This window comes from Tiliqua scincoides, chromosome 3 (assembly GCF_035046505.1).
Source record: "Tiliqua scincoides isolate rTilSci1 chromosome 3, rTilSci1.hap2, whole genome shotgun sequence".
NCBI classification, from domain to species: domain Eukaryota; kingdom Metazoa; phylum Chordata; class Lepidosauria; order Squamata; family Scincidae; genus Tiliqua; species Tiliqua scincoides.
This window is the reverse complement of record NC_089823.1, coordinates 157,986,626-158,003,122: the sequence shown is the minus strand read 5'-3', so window position 1 is coordinate 158,003,122 and position 16,497 is coordinate 157,986,626. Positions and strand designations below refer to the sequence as shown.

The 16,497-nt window shown below is 41.0% G+C and overlaps 1 protein-coding gene across 2 annotated transcripts in view; it reads left to right on the top strand.

Annotated features, from left to right (window-relative positions):
• The window catches only part of PRKG1 (protein kinase cGMP-dependent 1), an 837,851-nt gene that overhangs the window by 612,253 nt on the left and 209,101 nt on the right, over window positions 1-16,497 (top strand). For both annotated transcript variants that reach the window (XM_066620308.1, XM_066620307.1), the window contains exon 5: window positions 12,357-12,420. In XM_066620308.1, the coding sequence (XP_066476405.1) occupies window positions 12,357-12,420 (64 nt within the window). The remainder of the gene's footprint in view (window positions 1-12,356; window positions 12,421-16,497) is intronic.

Genomic DNA, 16,497 nt, shown 5'->3' with positions numbered 1-16,497 from the left:
AATCAACCAAAGGGCCCATTGCACAGCATGCTCATGCTGTTATTTTGCATAGCTCAGAATTCAAGTATTCCAGCTTGGAAGTCAAAGTAAAATGCAGGCTTAGATCCTTCTCCAACCACACAGCACTCCCCCCTTTCCCGCATCCCATCTTCCCACCTCTTCATAGCAAAGCATCATGCCTCTCTCCCACCAGGAACCTGCCCTGCCCAGCAGCTCTGTACCTTGTATTTTAAGCTGTGTATTTTCAATGACATCTGAGCTAGGTGATATGTGACCCACCTGAAACTGGCTTGTGACCCACCTAGTCGGTCCTGACCCATACTTTGAGGACATTTAAGTCAAAATATTCTGGTTTGCTATACATGGTTAGTTCTCCTCAGTGCTCAACTGTATGACAGTGTTCTCTAATATAACGCCAAAGTGCTGAGCACTGTCAAGTAAAAAATTATCACCTGGAATTCCTAGGCTTAGCTCCTACCTAAGAAATGACTGTGAAGTACTAGAAAGTAGAGCATCCAATCAATGTGATATACCAACCCATATTCAAGATAGCATTTAAATTCAGGACAACAATAAAATAGGTCACATTCTAAATGTTATTCTCTTTCCCCTGAGCACATTTAAATTGATTTTCTAAACGAGAGTCACAATTTGGCTCTGGCAAATACTTGGATTGGCTCAATAGAAATACATTACATTTGGCACGTTGAGGTTTTTGCTGTGGCTACAGATTGGCCCCACTTCAGTCATCACGTAAACAAGTGTTCCCATTCAAAGGCGATGGACTGACGGTGGAATTAGTCTTCCCACTCAGCTTTTGCCAAATGTGTGCTGGGTACATTTTAATTAGACCAAAGACCTGGTGTAATTTGTTCACCTACATTTTCTGAATTTTTTTTAATATTGTTGGGTATCCTAGCAATGTTTAATCTAGCTTTTTTTTGCTGCTTGGTGATTACTGTCTCTTATAATGTCTGAAAATGTGACCATTGTATGTGCAGTGAGCTAAAAACTCACTTTGGCTAAAAATACAACATGTGGATAGACAGATGTTTCCCAATATTCAGTTACATTCAGAATTACATGAACAGACAGCTCCTCTGCCCAATTTTCAATAATCCCCCCCTTCCTGAAGTATGTCCACCCTAGAGAATCCCCCAAACCTCAGGAGAAACTTTTCAGAGGGCATAGGTGCCTGCAGGAGGAGGCAGGAAAATGAAGTGGCCTAAGCAGACTTTTGCTTGCACAATTCTGAATACAGAGCCTTTATAAACATACAGACCACATGAATGTGAGTATAATTTTATGTCAACTAACAAATAGCCGCCGCCCCCCCCCAAATATTAAATTTCACACTCATCTGCAGAAAACAAAGTATAACCCCATGATTCCTAATTAATGTTCACCAGCCAGCAGGGAAATATGTTTCAGCATTGATACAGTTGACCTGGCATAGAGGGAAGTGTTGCTGTGGTACTTTGGGAGGTATCTTGATTGGGAGAAATAAGAGCACTTGCAGAATGTTCTGATGCCACATTGAGCTCCCTGTGCCTCTATGAAGTCTGGAGAAGCAAGATCAAGCTGCTCTGGTAGTGACAGGGTCTCTGTGTCCTGTCTGGCAGCACAAGACTGGCCTAAGAGTTCTGTATTCTATGCCTTAAAGTGCGTGGCTATGAAGAGCTCCTGCACATTACAATGTACTGCTAAACCACTGCAGTTCAGCTATTGTCATCGTCATTGTCTGTGAAGTTGGCCATCACTTCCACATTCTTTGCACTGTCTGTTTTAAGAGCAATCTTGAATAGAAAGTCTTGGACAGGATGTCGCCATCAGTTCAGTCTCCTATCATCACTCAAGATTCCCCATTCTCAAGGACTTTTCATCCATGTCTAGCCAAGGTTTGAGATGTCTGGAAAGTTTTGCTGTTGTGGATAATGCAGATTCTGTCTGCATCATGATGATGGCAATGTGTCTTCATTACTCAAGAGACATTCAGAGCAACAGATTCATCTTATTCCTCATTCATCATTCATTAAGATCAAACCCATCTTAAGCCTAAAATAAAAAAAAATAAGTTGTATGAATAACCATTAATCATTATTAAGATCAGTCAGACTCTGAACATGTAGCAATGTGATCCAGCTTCAAATTAGTTCCTAATTGGGTGTTGCCTCTTACATGATACTTGTTATATTAAGTCACCAAAAATTAGATGAAAACATCAATTACAACAAGGCAAACAACTGAATTTTATATTTGCATGTTATAATCTACTTTAAAGTATTTGGGTACAGAGGTAGCTGTTTCACAAACCAATCCTATACACATTTACTTAGAAATTCCACTTTGAAAAGTGGGTCTTACTCCTGGCTAAATCTTGTGATGCATCAGCATAAGCACTGTTCTGGTGTCACGAAAGCCACACCACCATGGTGTACTTTGGGGCCACCAGCATAAATAGCTGGAAGCCCTGTGAGCACCCCAGTGGCTCACCCAGCCCATGCCAGAGCGGATAAGGTGGCAGTTGAGGCAGTTCAGAGGAGGGTTGTGATAGATAGGAAATGGGCTAAAGCAAGGGTGGGATGAAGAGGATAGCAGCAGCAGTAGCATATGCCAAGATTTGATCCGCCTTTTCCAAGCCTGAAATGTCCCTGACATTTCTTGAACTTATGCCAGCTAAATAGCTGATATAGGTCTGAGGAGATTTACTAGAGGCCAGGTGGCCTACAGGGAGATAAGTAAAAAATATTTTCACTTACCTCTCCCAGGCTGTCTGTTTGCTCCTCCACCATAGCATGCAGTGTGTGCACTATCAGCACCACTATCAGCACCTACTGCACCACTCAGGCTGGTGGGTGATAGGATTTAGCCATTAGTCTGTAAAAACAAAAAGGTGTTCTGTGGCATTTTAAAGACGGACAGATTTCTTGTCTGTGATGTAGTAGTAAGTTTTAAAGTGCAGAAGCTTGTCTTGATATTCCCTTAGGCACATAACCATGTTACTTTAAAACTATATAACAAAGAGCCCAATCCTATCACCCACCATCTAATGCTGCAATGCCAAAGAGCGTGCTGCTTGCTTGTGGGGGGGAGGGGGGAATCTGGTGGCCAGTGAGAGATAAGTACAAAATTTTTGTACTTATCTGCTGGTAGGCTGCCTGATCATTATTTTGCTGGCATACATCTAAGAAGGGGAGACGTTGGAAAATCAGGACTTGGATCCTATGTGCCCTTTTGCCACCAAAAACCACCTCCTCTAGCCCACTCCCTTTCCACTGCTCTTCTCCCTCCTTCCCCAAGCCATCCAAGAACTACCCCCTCCATCATCTTCCATAGGCTAATGCAGGGGTGCCCAAACCCTGGCCCTGGGGCCACTTGTGGCCCTTGAGGCCTCTCAATGCGGCCCTCAGGGAGCCCCCAGACTCCAATGAGCCTCTGGTGCTCCGGAGATTTGTTGGAGCCCACACTGGCCCGATGCAACTTCTCTCAGCTTGAGGGACGCTGTTTGACCTCTCGCGTGAGCTGTGGATTCCCTCCACTGCTTGTTGTTTCACGTCTGTGATGCAGTAGCGGCAGCAAAGGACAGGCCAGCCTTGCTTTGTGCAAGGCCTTTTATAGGCCTTGAGCTATTACAAGACCTTCATTCATTCATATAAGTTCATCTTTAATATATTCATTTATGTAAACTTATGTAAATTTATTCAAATTTTAAATTTAATTCTTTTTTCCCCTGGCCCCCGGCACAGTGTCTGAGAGACAATGTGGCCCTCCTGCCAAAAACTTTGGACACCCCTGGGCTAATGGAACATCTGGGCAAGCATCATGAATCTTTTCATTTATTCCCAACTATTCCCACTAAAGCATTTTGAAACCTGGAGGAAAACCCTGGGAGTTATTCACTCTTCACCCTCCATTGAACCAGGTTTCTATGATACAAACTAGTATGCCCCACTGATCCAGGATCACATCCTGGATGATTGGGTCTTTTTATTGACCAATCTGGCATTTAGAAACAGTAGCTTCGATCTGAGGGTTTGCCACTAAAGCCACAGAGACTCAAACGGTTGGAAAGCAGACTCGAAGAAGTTTGACTACACCCTTGGAGATATAGCCTAGGACAGTTTTCTAAACAGCCTTTTGACCCCAAAATTGAAACATCGAAGTGCCTTATGGCAATTTCAAATTGTCAAACAATGACACGTAGTGGTACACCCATTTCTCCGTCCATGACAGATGCCTAGCAGTCAGCTCTGCCAACAAATGTTACTGTTAAATGCCACTCTTTGAACACAGTCTCTTAAAACAGTTGCTACCTCAAAAGAATATTCATTGACTTCCCACATGTATTTATACAGTATAAGAAAATGATCAAGTTATTGGGTTACTTACCCAGTAATAATAATTAATAACAATAATAATAAACAATTACAATTAGTAATAAAAGCTAGACCCGACAGAATTCAGGTAGTATACACCATTTGTTCACTTTCAGGAATTCACAGAGGGTAAATGTCCTACATTACAACACAGGACAGAAAATCAATAATGTCTGTTCCATCAGTACTTCAAAAACCAGCAAGTAAGGAGATTGCAAAGAAACTGACATTTCTTAAAATAGGCAGGGACTTGTTGATAGTATATTATTGCCCACGGCAACTCCTAAAGTCAACTCCTTCCTCTATCTCTGCCCAGTATCAATTATTTGTAGCATTTTGCATAGATTGGTGTTTAGATTGTGCAGCTTATAAAGGTTGTAAATAATAAAGTTTGTAAAAGAAGGATGCTTTGTTCTATGATAGGTTAGGTGGGAGGCATAGATATTGTTCAGGCATCAGCTTTCAGGGAATCTTACAGCACTAATGGATCTTCTCAGTGAAATCAGTGTTCCGATATGAGAGTCTGTGAATTATGTGTTAGTGCTTCAAGAGATTTGAACTTTAACGCTGGCATTGGCTCTGCAACAGATATTTCTATTTACTGTAGAAAGATCCCAAGATCCATGTTGTATAATGAATGCCTACTAAGTGTCTGTTTACCTATTTAGAGTCTAAAAAGCAAGGTAACAATTTCAACTTTCATTCATCCATCCTCTGCAGTACTAGAAGCTCTGAAACTGCAATACTATGCTTGGCTATTCAGAATTGTAGTCATTTGTAGTCATATTGTCTTCAGTGGATCTTACTCTCAGGAATGTGTGCATAGGAGTGGTGTGCATAAATATATTTTAAATTCTGCAGGACTGAAAAACAAAAAGATTTTCCACTTGCTGATAGTCTTCTTGGTAGGGAGAGGGTGAATCTTCCCAGCTACTCTCCTTGCTTTGGCCAGTAGCACCGTGCCCTTCTTGTCACTTTTGCAACCATAGAGCAACTGCCTTGCAGCATTATGGAAGGGAGAGAGAACCTCAAATATAGGATTCTGGTAGGCAAGTGTATTGAGCATCTAAAGTCGCAATCCTAACCCCTTATGTCAGTGCTTTCCAGTGATTTTGAGCTTTATCCTGCCTAGTACAAAGGCAGGTTTGTTTTTATTATCTCTATCATGTCAAAATACTGAGATGACTTTTTCTGGTCTTTTGTTCAATATGCTTTTTATGTTTTCATGGGGATTAGGTGTTTATTTTCCATGAGGAAGGATCTCATTGGACTGTTTTATCAGTGGCCTTGGATGGTGGTAACCAAACCTAATTTATGCACATTAAAGAATAACATGCACAGATAGATCTTACTGTTAGGATTTCTCCGGAGCAGCTTCCCTTCTTAAAGAGGCACGTTTCTCTTCATCTTTTAAAACTGTTTGCCTCTTCATGAATGAAAGCTGCTGCTGAGAAATCTTCTGTAAGAGCTCTGACTATGCATGTAGTTCTTTTTCTTCAGCATAATTTACTTCTTTAGAACATAGCTAATCACAGCCACAGAATACTGGAGACTGTTTTACCCAATAGAACAATCCAGATGGAAGAAGCTAGAAGTGTTATAGTTTGTATCCAAAACCCCATACTGTATCTTTATGGTCAGTCTTCCTGGGATAAATTCATAGTGTGTGAAAATGTGTATCATTGATATGCTTATATCAGGGATGGTCAGGTCAGGTCAGGCACTGGCTGAGGGTCTGGGCCAACCAGAGGATCGAAGTGGCCAGACTAACCCCTGAATGATTTTTATGGTAGCATTGGTAGCATTCAAGCCACCATCAGGGGAGGCATTACGAGGAGCCCAGTATAGAGCCCCAGGGCCTCAGAAACATGACACTGGCACTGGCTTACATACTTATCGGTACTTTTCTTTAGCATGATAGCAGCTATTAAAAAGGGCTTGTGCTGATTCTCTGAAGATTTCAGAATGGTAGATAATAGAAAACATGGCTTTTATACTGACCCATGAGGGGGGGAAGAAGGAGAATTTGGAAGTAAATCCACTTTGCTGGTTCATCAAAGCAATGCAGGAAAAGCTGATTGAAACCTAGAGTTAAAGTGAACAAATAGAGTGTCTAGTCCCATTAAGTCATGTTTTCAAAAGTAGTCTGGAGAGCTATAGTACCTTGTCTGTAGTTTTTATTTGCTTTTAGATTGGGTAATAATGCCAGACTTTTTCTGTTATTTATTTAAATCAGTCTTTTAACATAGCGGGCAGTCCAATCCTAACAGCACGTTATGACATCAGAACAAGCGTTCTGGCAGCATGACGCTCTTTCCAGCCATTGTGAAAGGCGACACACCAGAGCATGCAGGCTGGCTGCTGCTGGAAGCAGAGGAGGGCAGATCGGGCCCAGGAAGGGGGAAGGCCTGGCAGCGGTGCTGTCTGCCAAATTCTCATCAGCCTTCGCAGTAGTCTTGATCTGCCTTCACGGGTCCATGCTGATTTGTGTTAGCAATATGGCACAGTTCCAAGTTACCTTAGCTGTTCCCCAAAATATGTTCCTTTACTTTGAGTGGTCTGTGTGATTGCCCCCCCCCCACACACACACACACACTCAGGATATAGTGCATATCCCATTGGCACAGCTGCATCAGTGCCGCAAAGTTAATTAGGACTGGGGTGTAATTTTTTTCCCCCAGTAGGTTGGAAATTACAGCAAAATCCAGTGCGCATAAATGTAATTTGCTGAACACCACTTCTCTGGCATTTCCTAGGATTGGTTATAGATTTTCTGGAGTTTATACCTAGTTTATACCACGTTGGATGTGACAAAGCAGCCAAAGTTAAGCATGGTTTACCTCTCCTATTGAAATCAATGGGATTTAAACATACTTTGTTGTAGCTGGTTCATGCCCTGAGACTTTGAATCATACCAAACAGATTCCAGAATCTCTAATCCAAATGATTCATTTCATCCTTAGCGAAATTACTACCAAGTTTTGTTTTTTATTCCAAAGGCTGAGTATCTCAGTTGGATATCTCAATAGCTTTTGCATTTAGGAGAAATTAATATGGAACACTTTGGGGGTAATGGAAGGAGTTTATTTCTGAGGATAATATTTATGTTCTGCTTGGCAGAGCTTTAAAGGATTTGCAGACTTCGTATTTTCTCACTCTCACCAAAATGGATGTCTGTGAATGAATTTAATGCCTGTTTAGCTTTAGCACAGCAGGCAGGTTGTCTAACGCAATAGCATCCTAAATGAATTCTCTTTTCCTAAAACCCAATACACAAATGGCATTGTTGTGCTTCATCACAACACCATCCTAATACTAAAGTCACCATCCTAACTAATACCTCAATGTATGGGATCCTCATTTCTTCATCTTGTATTTTTCTGGCATGAAGCAAAATATTCTAAGCTAGTCTGCTAGAAGATTAACCAGCTGTTATCAGTAAGAATTGTCGTCAAAGTTTTCAAGTGCTGCAACCTCATCACAATAACGTTTTAACAGTTCTGGTCTGTTTTGTATAAGCTTCTTGTATTTGGAAAGCTAAGAATAAATATCCTATCATCCAGGGCATATCCAAAAGTAAGCAAAAGATGTCTAGCTTTTGCATATTTCCACAATGCTATTATAAAGGCAAGTGCTTCCTTTGATACTTTTGCAGTAGTGACTGCACAAATCTAAGTTCAGAATGCCTAAGTAATTACTTATACATATATTGATCATGTCTCTAAGGACAGCAACAAAATGCTCTCTATTCTGAGTTTCCCTTGCCCCTTTTGAAGTGTATGGCTAGCAGATTAGTAAAGGCCATGGTTTATTGGCTTCGGCTGTTAAAAGTCAATTTCCTTACACTCCCTTGAACAATGAAATGGCTATCCAAGCAGAAATCCCTGAAGGCAAGGTGTAACATCTTGTTACTGCCAACATCATTCTTAGATAGTAGAGCTGCCTTATTCTATAGCAAAGTGCAGCTCCACCTACAAAGTTTCACAGTGCAAATTGTCATATGGTAACTACAGCATTTATCAGATGTCACTTATGTTTTAATGTTACTTTTTAAAAAAGAGTATCTGTCAGTGTATAGAGAGGGGCTGTCAGTGACCACACTGATCAGGGGCAATAGCACCTAGTGATTAGCACGCTCACTCCCTTCTGCTCCCTTCTCTCCTCTGTTTGGAAACACAGTTGAATGGGGAAATGCTTGGTAGATTGAATCCACTGCCACCATCTCAGGAGATCAGGCTAGCCAGAGGAGTTCCCTGGGAAGATCCCTCCTCCTAGAATAAAAACTGAATCTAGCGTTTCCTTTCAAAAATCATTTTCACAGTAGTGCCTGCAGAGTGAGGAGACATAACAATCCACTGTACTTCCTGTAATGGACCAGGCAGACTCAACGTTAAACTGTAAAAGATTTATTAAATGTCCAAAAAAGAAAAGAAAAAGGGGATAACAAACCCAAACGAACAAGAAAAAAGTAGGGAGAATTTAATTTGGCAGGGAACGTGTTAATTATGCAACTCTATATCATTGGTTCTCAAACGTTTAGCACCATGACTCATTTTTTAGAATGAGAATCTTTCAGGACCTACTGGAAGTGATATTATAACCAGAAGTGACATCATCATGCAGGAAAATTTTTAACAATCCAAGGCTGTAATCCTACCCACACTTACCCAGGAGTAAATCCCATTTACTATCATTGATAAAAGCATACGTAGTAACCTATTAAAAGTACAGATCTGTAACATTTCCCCAAATGCTGTCATACACTGTGGTAACATCAAGTCTAATATATTAAAAATAAAATATTGAAATGGATGGGGACCCACCTGAAATTGGCTTGCAACCCACCTAGTGGGTCCCGACCCATAGTTCAAGAAACACTGCTTTATATAATATAGGGTTGCATTGCAGGATCTCACTTGTGCATTTTAACTAGGGGTTGCTCTTTGCACATTTCAATTTAATTTAATTGTACGGCTAGAGAAGACATTTCTAACATCAACATAAAAACCTGGTGTTTTTTAATTAACTAATCAGTGGTTCCATATCTGATTGTACCTGGGTGTGAAGCTCAGCAACGCTTTACACTTGCATCCAGCGAGGGACGTTTCCTCCTGGGAACTCATGGAGTGAGGTTCTCAGGTTGTTGTAATAGGAAGCCTCAACTTCTGTCATATACATGGTCGGCTGTTCACTGAAATGTCACTATGTGGCGCATACCTGTAATCAGCACGTGGCTATTTCTGGCAGCACCTGGCTACTTATGGCTTCATAAGGCCTCAAGAGTGCCAGTTCCCAGAAAATATAGGGTCTGCTTTCACAAGGACACCCAAGTCCATCGTCGTTGGAAGTACAGAGAGGGCTATGCTTTCCTACTAATACTGGCCATACTTCCAATGAGACACTGCAAGGAACCAAAGTTTGCTTAAGGACCCAGCAGACCATCTGGGGTTATACTCTCCTTTCTCCTTACACCAAATTCCAGGCTTTTTATATGGGCCATACTGGCCTATCATGAAATTCTGTCATAATACACAGTTGCTATAGAACTCACAGCCCAATCCTAAGTAAATCCCATTAGAATCAATGGAGCTTACTCCCAGGAAAGTGTGGATAGGATTGGGCTGTCAAGCACATATTTATTCATGGTTCAAATTAAGGGTGGAATTCTAACTTTGTATATTCTTGTAAATATGCATTTTTGATAAGTTAAAAAAAACTGTCTGCCTCTGTGGTATATTCCTTCTATCTGTAATAACTATTATGTTGCCACTTTTCAGGCATTTAAAAGCGATCTGGACTTATCAGTACTGTTAATAATCCTTGTTAAAAGCTTCCTGTTTACTATGCTATTAATTTTGTAACTCTGGGATATCATGTGCTTGGGACTTGTGCTTTGTCAACATTTCTAATTGCCTAATTATCTGAGCTGTTGCTGGAATACTGGTTTAAACATTTTTTCCTTCCCATTTTTCTCTTTCTATGTGTGAACTTAATTTGTTTCTTACCCTGTGCCTTCAACAGTAGGATTTAGACTTCATTGAGATGAAGTTCATCAGATAGGCTTACAGACAGAGAAGTTGATTTTAATCAAATTTAAGCACAGCCTCTGCAGAAATATTTTCTCAATGGCTATCCTCTGTTTGTCTACCCATTATAGAAATACTATTCGACTTTGTGCCTGTGATGCTACTAACCTGCTGAGTTAGATTCTGTTAATTATGACTTTAAGGTGTGATTCAGAGCACAACCAGAGGCAAAATTAACCCATTTACACAGTATATTCTACTGTGCTGGTTCATTCTCTTCTATTTCTGTAGACTGACAGCAGGCAGAACAAGTCTGAATACTGAATATGTAGTATTCAAAGGCATTACCAACTTCTTGCCTTATTTCTTTTTATCTTTTGACTTGTGCAACCCTGATGGAGAGACATTCTAATCTGAGATAGCCAAGCATTTTATTTAGTACAGATATTACCTTTGACTTGCACTGAATATAATGTAAATAGCCTAGCCTTTAATTTAAAAAAAAATATTTATATTGAACAATTGAAACAATAAAATGTATTAAAATATTACAATTACTGAAACAGAAGAATAGCATAAAACAGCAGTGTCAAACATAAGGCCCATTCAAACATAAGCTCTTTATCTGGTTTGTGTGATAATTGGGTTCTCCTAGCACCACCACCAGCTGCTGAGCTGCAAAGTGACGAATTGGCAGGAGCAGCACTGGGGCTCTGGGAGAGCCCAATTATCATACAGGGCATCCTTTCAGCAGTGCTGCTTCTGCTGAGGTGTCACTCTAAAAGGGCAGCCTCCATGATAATTGGGCTCTCAGCTCTGCCCTTTCAAGAAGTGCCACTTCTGCCAAGGTGCTGGGAGGGAGTGATGGAAGGAGGCCCGAGAATCCGAAGAATGGTATGAAGAAAGAGGCAGGCCAAGAGTGTGAGTGAGATGCTGCCGAAGCACTGGGAGAACCCAATGATCATGTTAATTGCCTTTTCAGCAGTGCTTTTCTTCTGAGGTGGTACTTTACAGAGCACCTCTCAGCTGCTGAGTTGCAAAGTGATTGCAGAAGCAGTGGGGCAGAAAGTGTGGCCTGCGAGATAATTAGGCTCTCCCATACCTTGAAAATATGGTCAAGATTTCCATATTTTCTCTTCTATTTGCCGCTAATGAGTTCCTAAGAGAGAAAAAAGTGCTTATATCTGGTCTTCCTTGCTTAATGACATCACTTCCTGTTTAATGATATCACTTCCGGCCCTCAACAGGTGCCATGAATGCTTTTCGACCCAGTGTATGAAATGAATTTTGACACTCCTGGCATTAATGTGCCAGTTATGCAGATATATTGGATGCAGTTATGCAGATAAATCAATATATTAAACCAAAAGCACCCAGAAGATAAGATTTGGTATCCCAAGATCTCTCTGCATTGCACATATGGGGAGCCATTACTTTTCTGGCTGTTACCCAGCTAATCTCCAAAAGCAAGAGTTACTCAAAGAAGTGCCTGTGGATGATGTCAAGATCTGAACCCATTCATGTGGGAGTTAACTTTATCCGTATTTCTTTTAATGTATTCTGTCACAAAATGATACAATTTAAAACCATTGTTTAATAAATATAATGGTTGAATGTCCTGAACACCTTAGCTTTAAAGCCTTAACTAAGGGCCCATCCTATCCAACTTTCAGGTGCTGATGCAGCCATGCCTGTGGAGCATAGGCTGCATCCTGTGGTGGGGATTCAGTCACAGAGGTCTCCTCACCTCAGGGTTGGATTGAGGCTGCATCAGCGCTGGAAAGTTGATTATGATTAGGCCCTTAGTTGATTTGAAGAATTACTGCACTAGTGTTAATCCGCATGAATTCATAAAAGAGGCAAGTTTATTTTGCTTTAATAGGACTTTTCTTGGTTTTTGAAAATAAATACATCAGTACAGTACTCATAAATTCTTTCACACTTTATATTACAGCGTTCCAACATTCCAGAGCCTCCCTGAAGAAATACTCAGTAAGCTTGCTGATGTCCTTGAAGAGGTATTTGGTTTTAATTATTGGAAATAATATCAAGACTATAAGTGTTGGGTATTGTGTCATGAAAGTAGTTAAACTAAAAGGCATCTACACCGTTTATTAGTGGGGATACCTCTGGTAGAATATAGTAACTGGCACATGTATTTTTATGTTTGGATAAAATATCAGACATCATATTTTGCATATTCTAGTTCAGTAACGATACTTTATTCTAAAATACTGGTTCCCAGACTGGTGGGTCATGACTCACCAGCCAGGGAAGCACTTATCTTTGTCTCTTTAAGGGGCGGGGAGAGGAGGAAGGCAGCATCAGTGATTCCCAGACTGGTGGGTCATGACTCACCAACCAGGGAAGCACTTATCTTCATCTCTTTAAGGGGCAGGGAGAGGAGGAAGGCAGCATCGGTGATCCCTGGGATCTCGCTCCTACCAGGGTCCATAAGAAGGTGTTTTTTTTTTAAACTTACCTCTAGCCAGCACTGGATTCCTGGGAGGTCTGGGGGGTCTGGGGAGCCCTTTGCAGGGCTCCCTAATCCTCTGTAAGTGTGTGGGGGGAAAAGAGGAAAAAATGGGCACTTCCGGTTTCGCGACAAAAACAGAGATGCCCATTTTTTTCTTTTTTTCACAGTTACAGAGACTTGGGGAGCCCTGCGGAGGTCTCTCCAGTCCCCCTCAACCTCCCAGGACTCCAGCACTAGCTGGAAGGAAGTTTTAAAAAATCCTCCTGTCCCTGGCAGCAGCGTGATCCTGGGGATCATGTTGTTGTAGTTTCCCCACCCCAGCAAATACATGATTCCCTCCTCCAAAGAACTTTGGAGACCACTGTTCTAGAGAAGTACAACATGAACATTTTTCTTAAGGTATAATAACACAACTTTCCATAAGGCCTGCTCATGTGGGGACTGTGACAAACATGTTTTCTTAATACAGTTTCTGTTAGTATATATTGCCACACACCAACCCTAGCAAAGGATGACATTAGGTTTTGATTAGCAACGTGCCAAGTCTTATAACTGAGTTTTGAATGAAGAGTTATCCCAAGCCAGCTGAAGTACCCCTTGTGATGGACAAATGGCTCTGAGGAGATGTGACTCGGCAGTGATCTCACTTCTCGGGCACAACGAAGCTTGTGAACAGTGAATACTACTAAGTTATGGGAAATATATTTGAAAAGTTATGTGAGTGAAAGGGAGCTCAGTTAGCTTTAACATAAATTGATTTGGGGGCAGTTTCTCTACTAGCTTCATTCTGTGAAGCCATTACTACAATTATTTGTTCTTGAAATTAGTATGTGTTCCACTGATGGTAATGGAAGCAGTGGCTTGCTGTCATTCTCTATTATTTCTGTGGCCTTCTACTTCCCTTCAGTTCTGTAGATCTGCCACATCACACATGTCAATTGGATTTTGATGAAGCTAGGTTTCATATAATTCCTTGCAATTAAGTTATGCTGATTACTAGAATTTTGATGAACCATGTTTAATGACTCTCTGATCCTTGAGGATATGGAAGGGCCTATGTTTTGTATTCAGAATGCATTAAATACTTGTGCAGTTCAAACCAGGCAACTTCTGGATGTTGTCTATGAATTGCCTGCCTAATTACTACTTTTGCACCTGCAAAATTACATACTAGCAAGTCCTGTAGGCACAATTAATGGCCATCAATATGTCATCCTGTGGTGTGTTAATTATATGACATTGAAACATACAAAATGATGTACCCTTATTCTCCTTATGATTATGGATTTTCACATGTCCTTAATCCATGCAAGCCAGTATTAAAGTGATGAAAGAAAATAATTGGGGTATCTTGTGCTCCCTACTTAAATGTTCAAAGAAATATGTTTTCTAATATTTTAAACATTTTTGATATTTTAAAACAACTTTCCTTTGAGATCTTACTTTCACTAATATGTCCCAGTTGTGCTTTTATCTTTTTTTGTGCATGCTTTTATCTAGCATATGGACAAACCATCTATTTATAAAAGAGTATGATGATTTATTTGGGGTGTCTTTTACTTCAATTATGAAAGAAGAAGACTGTAATCTGAGAAAAGTGCTACAAATCATATAGTATATAACTAAACAGTATAAGATGTATGTGTGCATGTGTGTGTAAGGTGGCAAATCTGCCAAATCGCTTCTGTATGATTTTAACTCTAGGCACCTGCAAACTTCAGGTAATTTTACAACCATTTCAAATGGCTAAGTCAATAAAAATATTTTCCCTCTATGTAGGTTTTATTTTTATTATTATTATTATTATTTTTATTATTATTATTATTATTATTATTATTATTATTATTATTATTATTATTATTATTATTAACGATATTTATATACCGCTTTTCAACTAAAAGTTCACAAAGCGGTTTACAGAGAAAAATCAAATAACTAAATGGCTCCCTGTCCCAAAAGGGCTCACAATCTAAAAGATGCAAAAGAACACCAGCAGACAGCCACTAGAACAGACAGTGCTGGGGTGAGGTGGGCCAGTTACTCTCCCCCTGCTAAAAAAGGAGCACCCACTTGAAAAAGTGCTTCTTACCCAATTAGCAGGGGTTTTCAGACTAAACCAAATTGATAAATGAGACATAAAATTCAGTTGGGTCCTCTTTATCTGTGGATTCAGGACCCACGGATTTGATCCACCATGGGTCCTGAACGCGTATCTGAGGACCCACTGAGTATCCATGATGCAAGCAGAACAAGGTGTGCTCCAGTGCTCTGGAAGCTGTGCTCCGGTTCTGTCTGGAGGGTGTTCTGATGCCCCTGAAGTTGTTTGAAGGGCACTTCTAGTTTTCATTGAAAACCGGAAATGCCCTTTAAACACTTCCAGGGGCCTTTCTAAGTACTGTGGAAGCCGCAGGCAGCCTCTCCGGGCCTCAGACCCTATGGATGCAACCAGAACACAGCTTTTGTCAGCGGTCTGGATATCCTGACCAGCAGATTTCATTATCTGTGCATTTCAGCATCTGTTGGTCTTCTGGGAACACAACCCCCATGGATGCTGAGGCACCACCTGTTTTTTCAAAAGATCATTTCTGGGCACTGAAATAAATCATATGCAACCAAAGCTGCATCATGTCACTTATAGCCTAGTCCAGTGTTTCTCAAACTGTGGTCGGGACCCACTAGGCGACTCGCGAGCCAATTTCAAGTGGTCCCCATTCATTTCAATATTTTATTTTTAATAGATTAGACTTGATGCTACAATGGTATGTGATTGCATTCGGGGAAATGTTACAGACCTGTACTTTTATCAGGGTACCATGTATATGCTTTTAACAATGGTATTCAATGGAACTTACTCCTGGGTAAGTGTGGGTAGGATTGCAGCCTAGGATTGTTAAAAACTTTCCTGCTTGATGATGTCCCTTCCGGTTATGACAGCAAATCTGGTGGGTCCTGACAGATTCTCATTCTATAAAGTGGGTCCCGGTGTAAAATGTTGAGAACCACTGGCCTAGTCCTAACTACGACGCAGGCAGGTCTTACAATATGGCAGTAAAGCTAGGTGCTGTGTCATTCAGTGGCTCCCTAGTGACAGCACAGGAGCCAGTAATCATTGAACCGGCAGTGATGGGCTGCAGAACCTCTGCTAGAGCAGGTAAGGTAGTAGCAAGGGTGAATTAGGTTGGGAAGCAGGCCAAGCTGGGGGCAATTCAGGGGGAAAAGAGGGATGGATCTCAGTGGCAGCTGTGCATGCCAGAACACCCAGATCTTATCCCCACCCCTTCTCTGTCCAGACCTGCTCCCAGAAGGTCTTCAGTCTTATATCAGCCAAAGAGCTGAGAAGACCCACTGGAGATCAGGCAGCCTATGGAGAGGTAAGAAAAATTTTCTTACCTTTCCTGGGCTGCCTGGTCCCTGACTGGATTGGACCATAGCATTATACACTGGGCCAATCCTGGATAGAAGTGGGCTGAAAGTCACATGATGCAGAATGTTGGAAGAACTGCTTCTGTGAACTGATGTTTTTCCCATTGTCCAACCTCAGAGTCTGTCTTGTTCCACAGCACCTTCACCTCCTCTGGACTATAGCTACTGATACGGAATATCCATCTATTCCTAATAA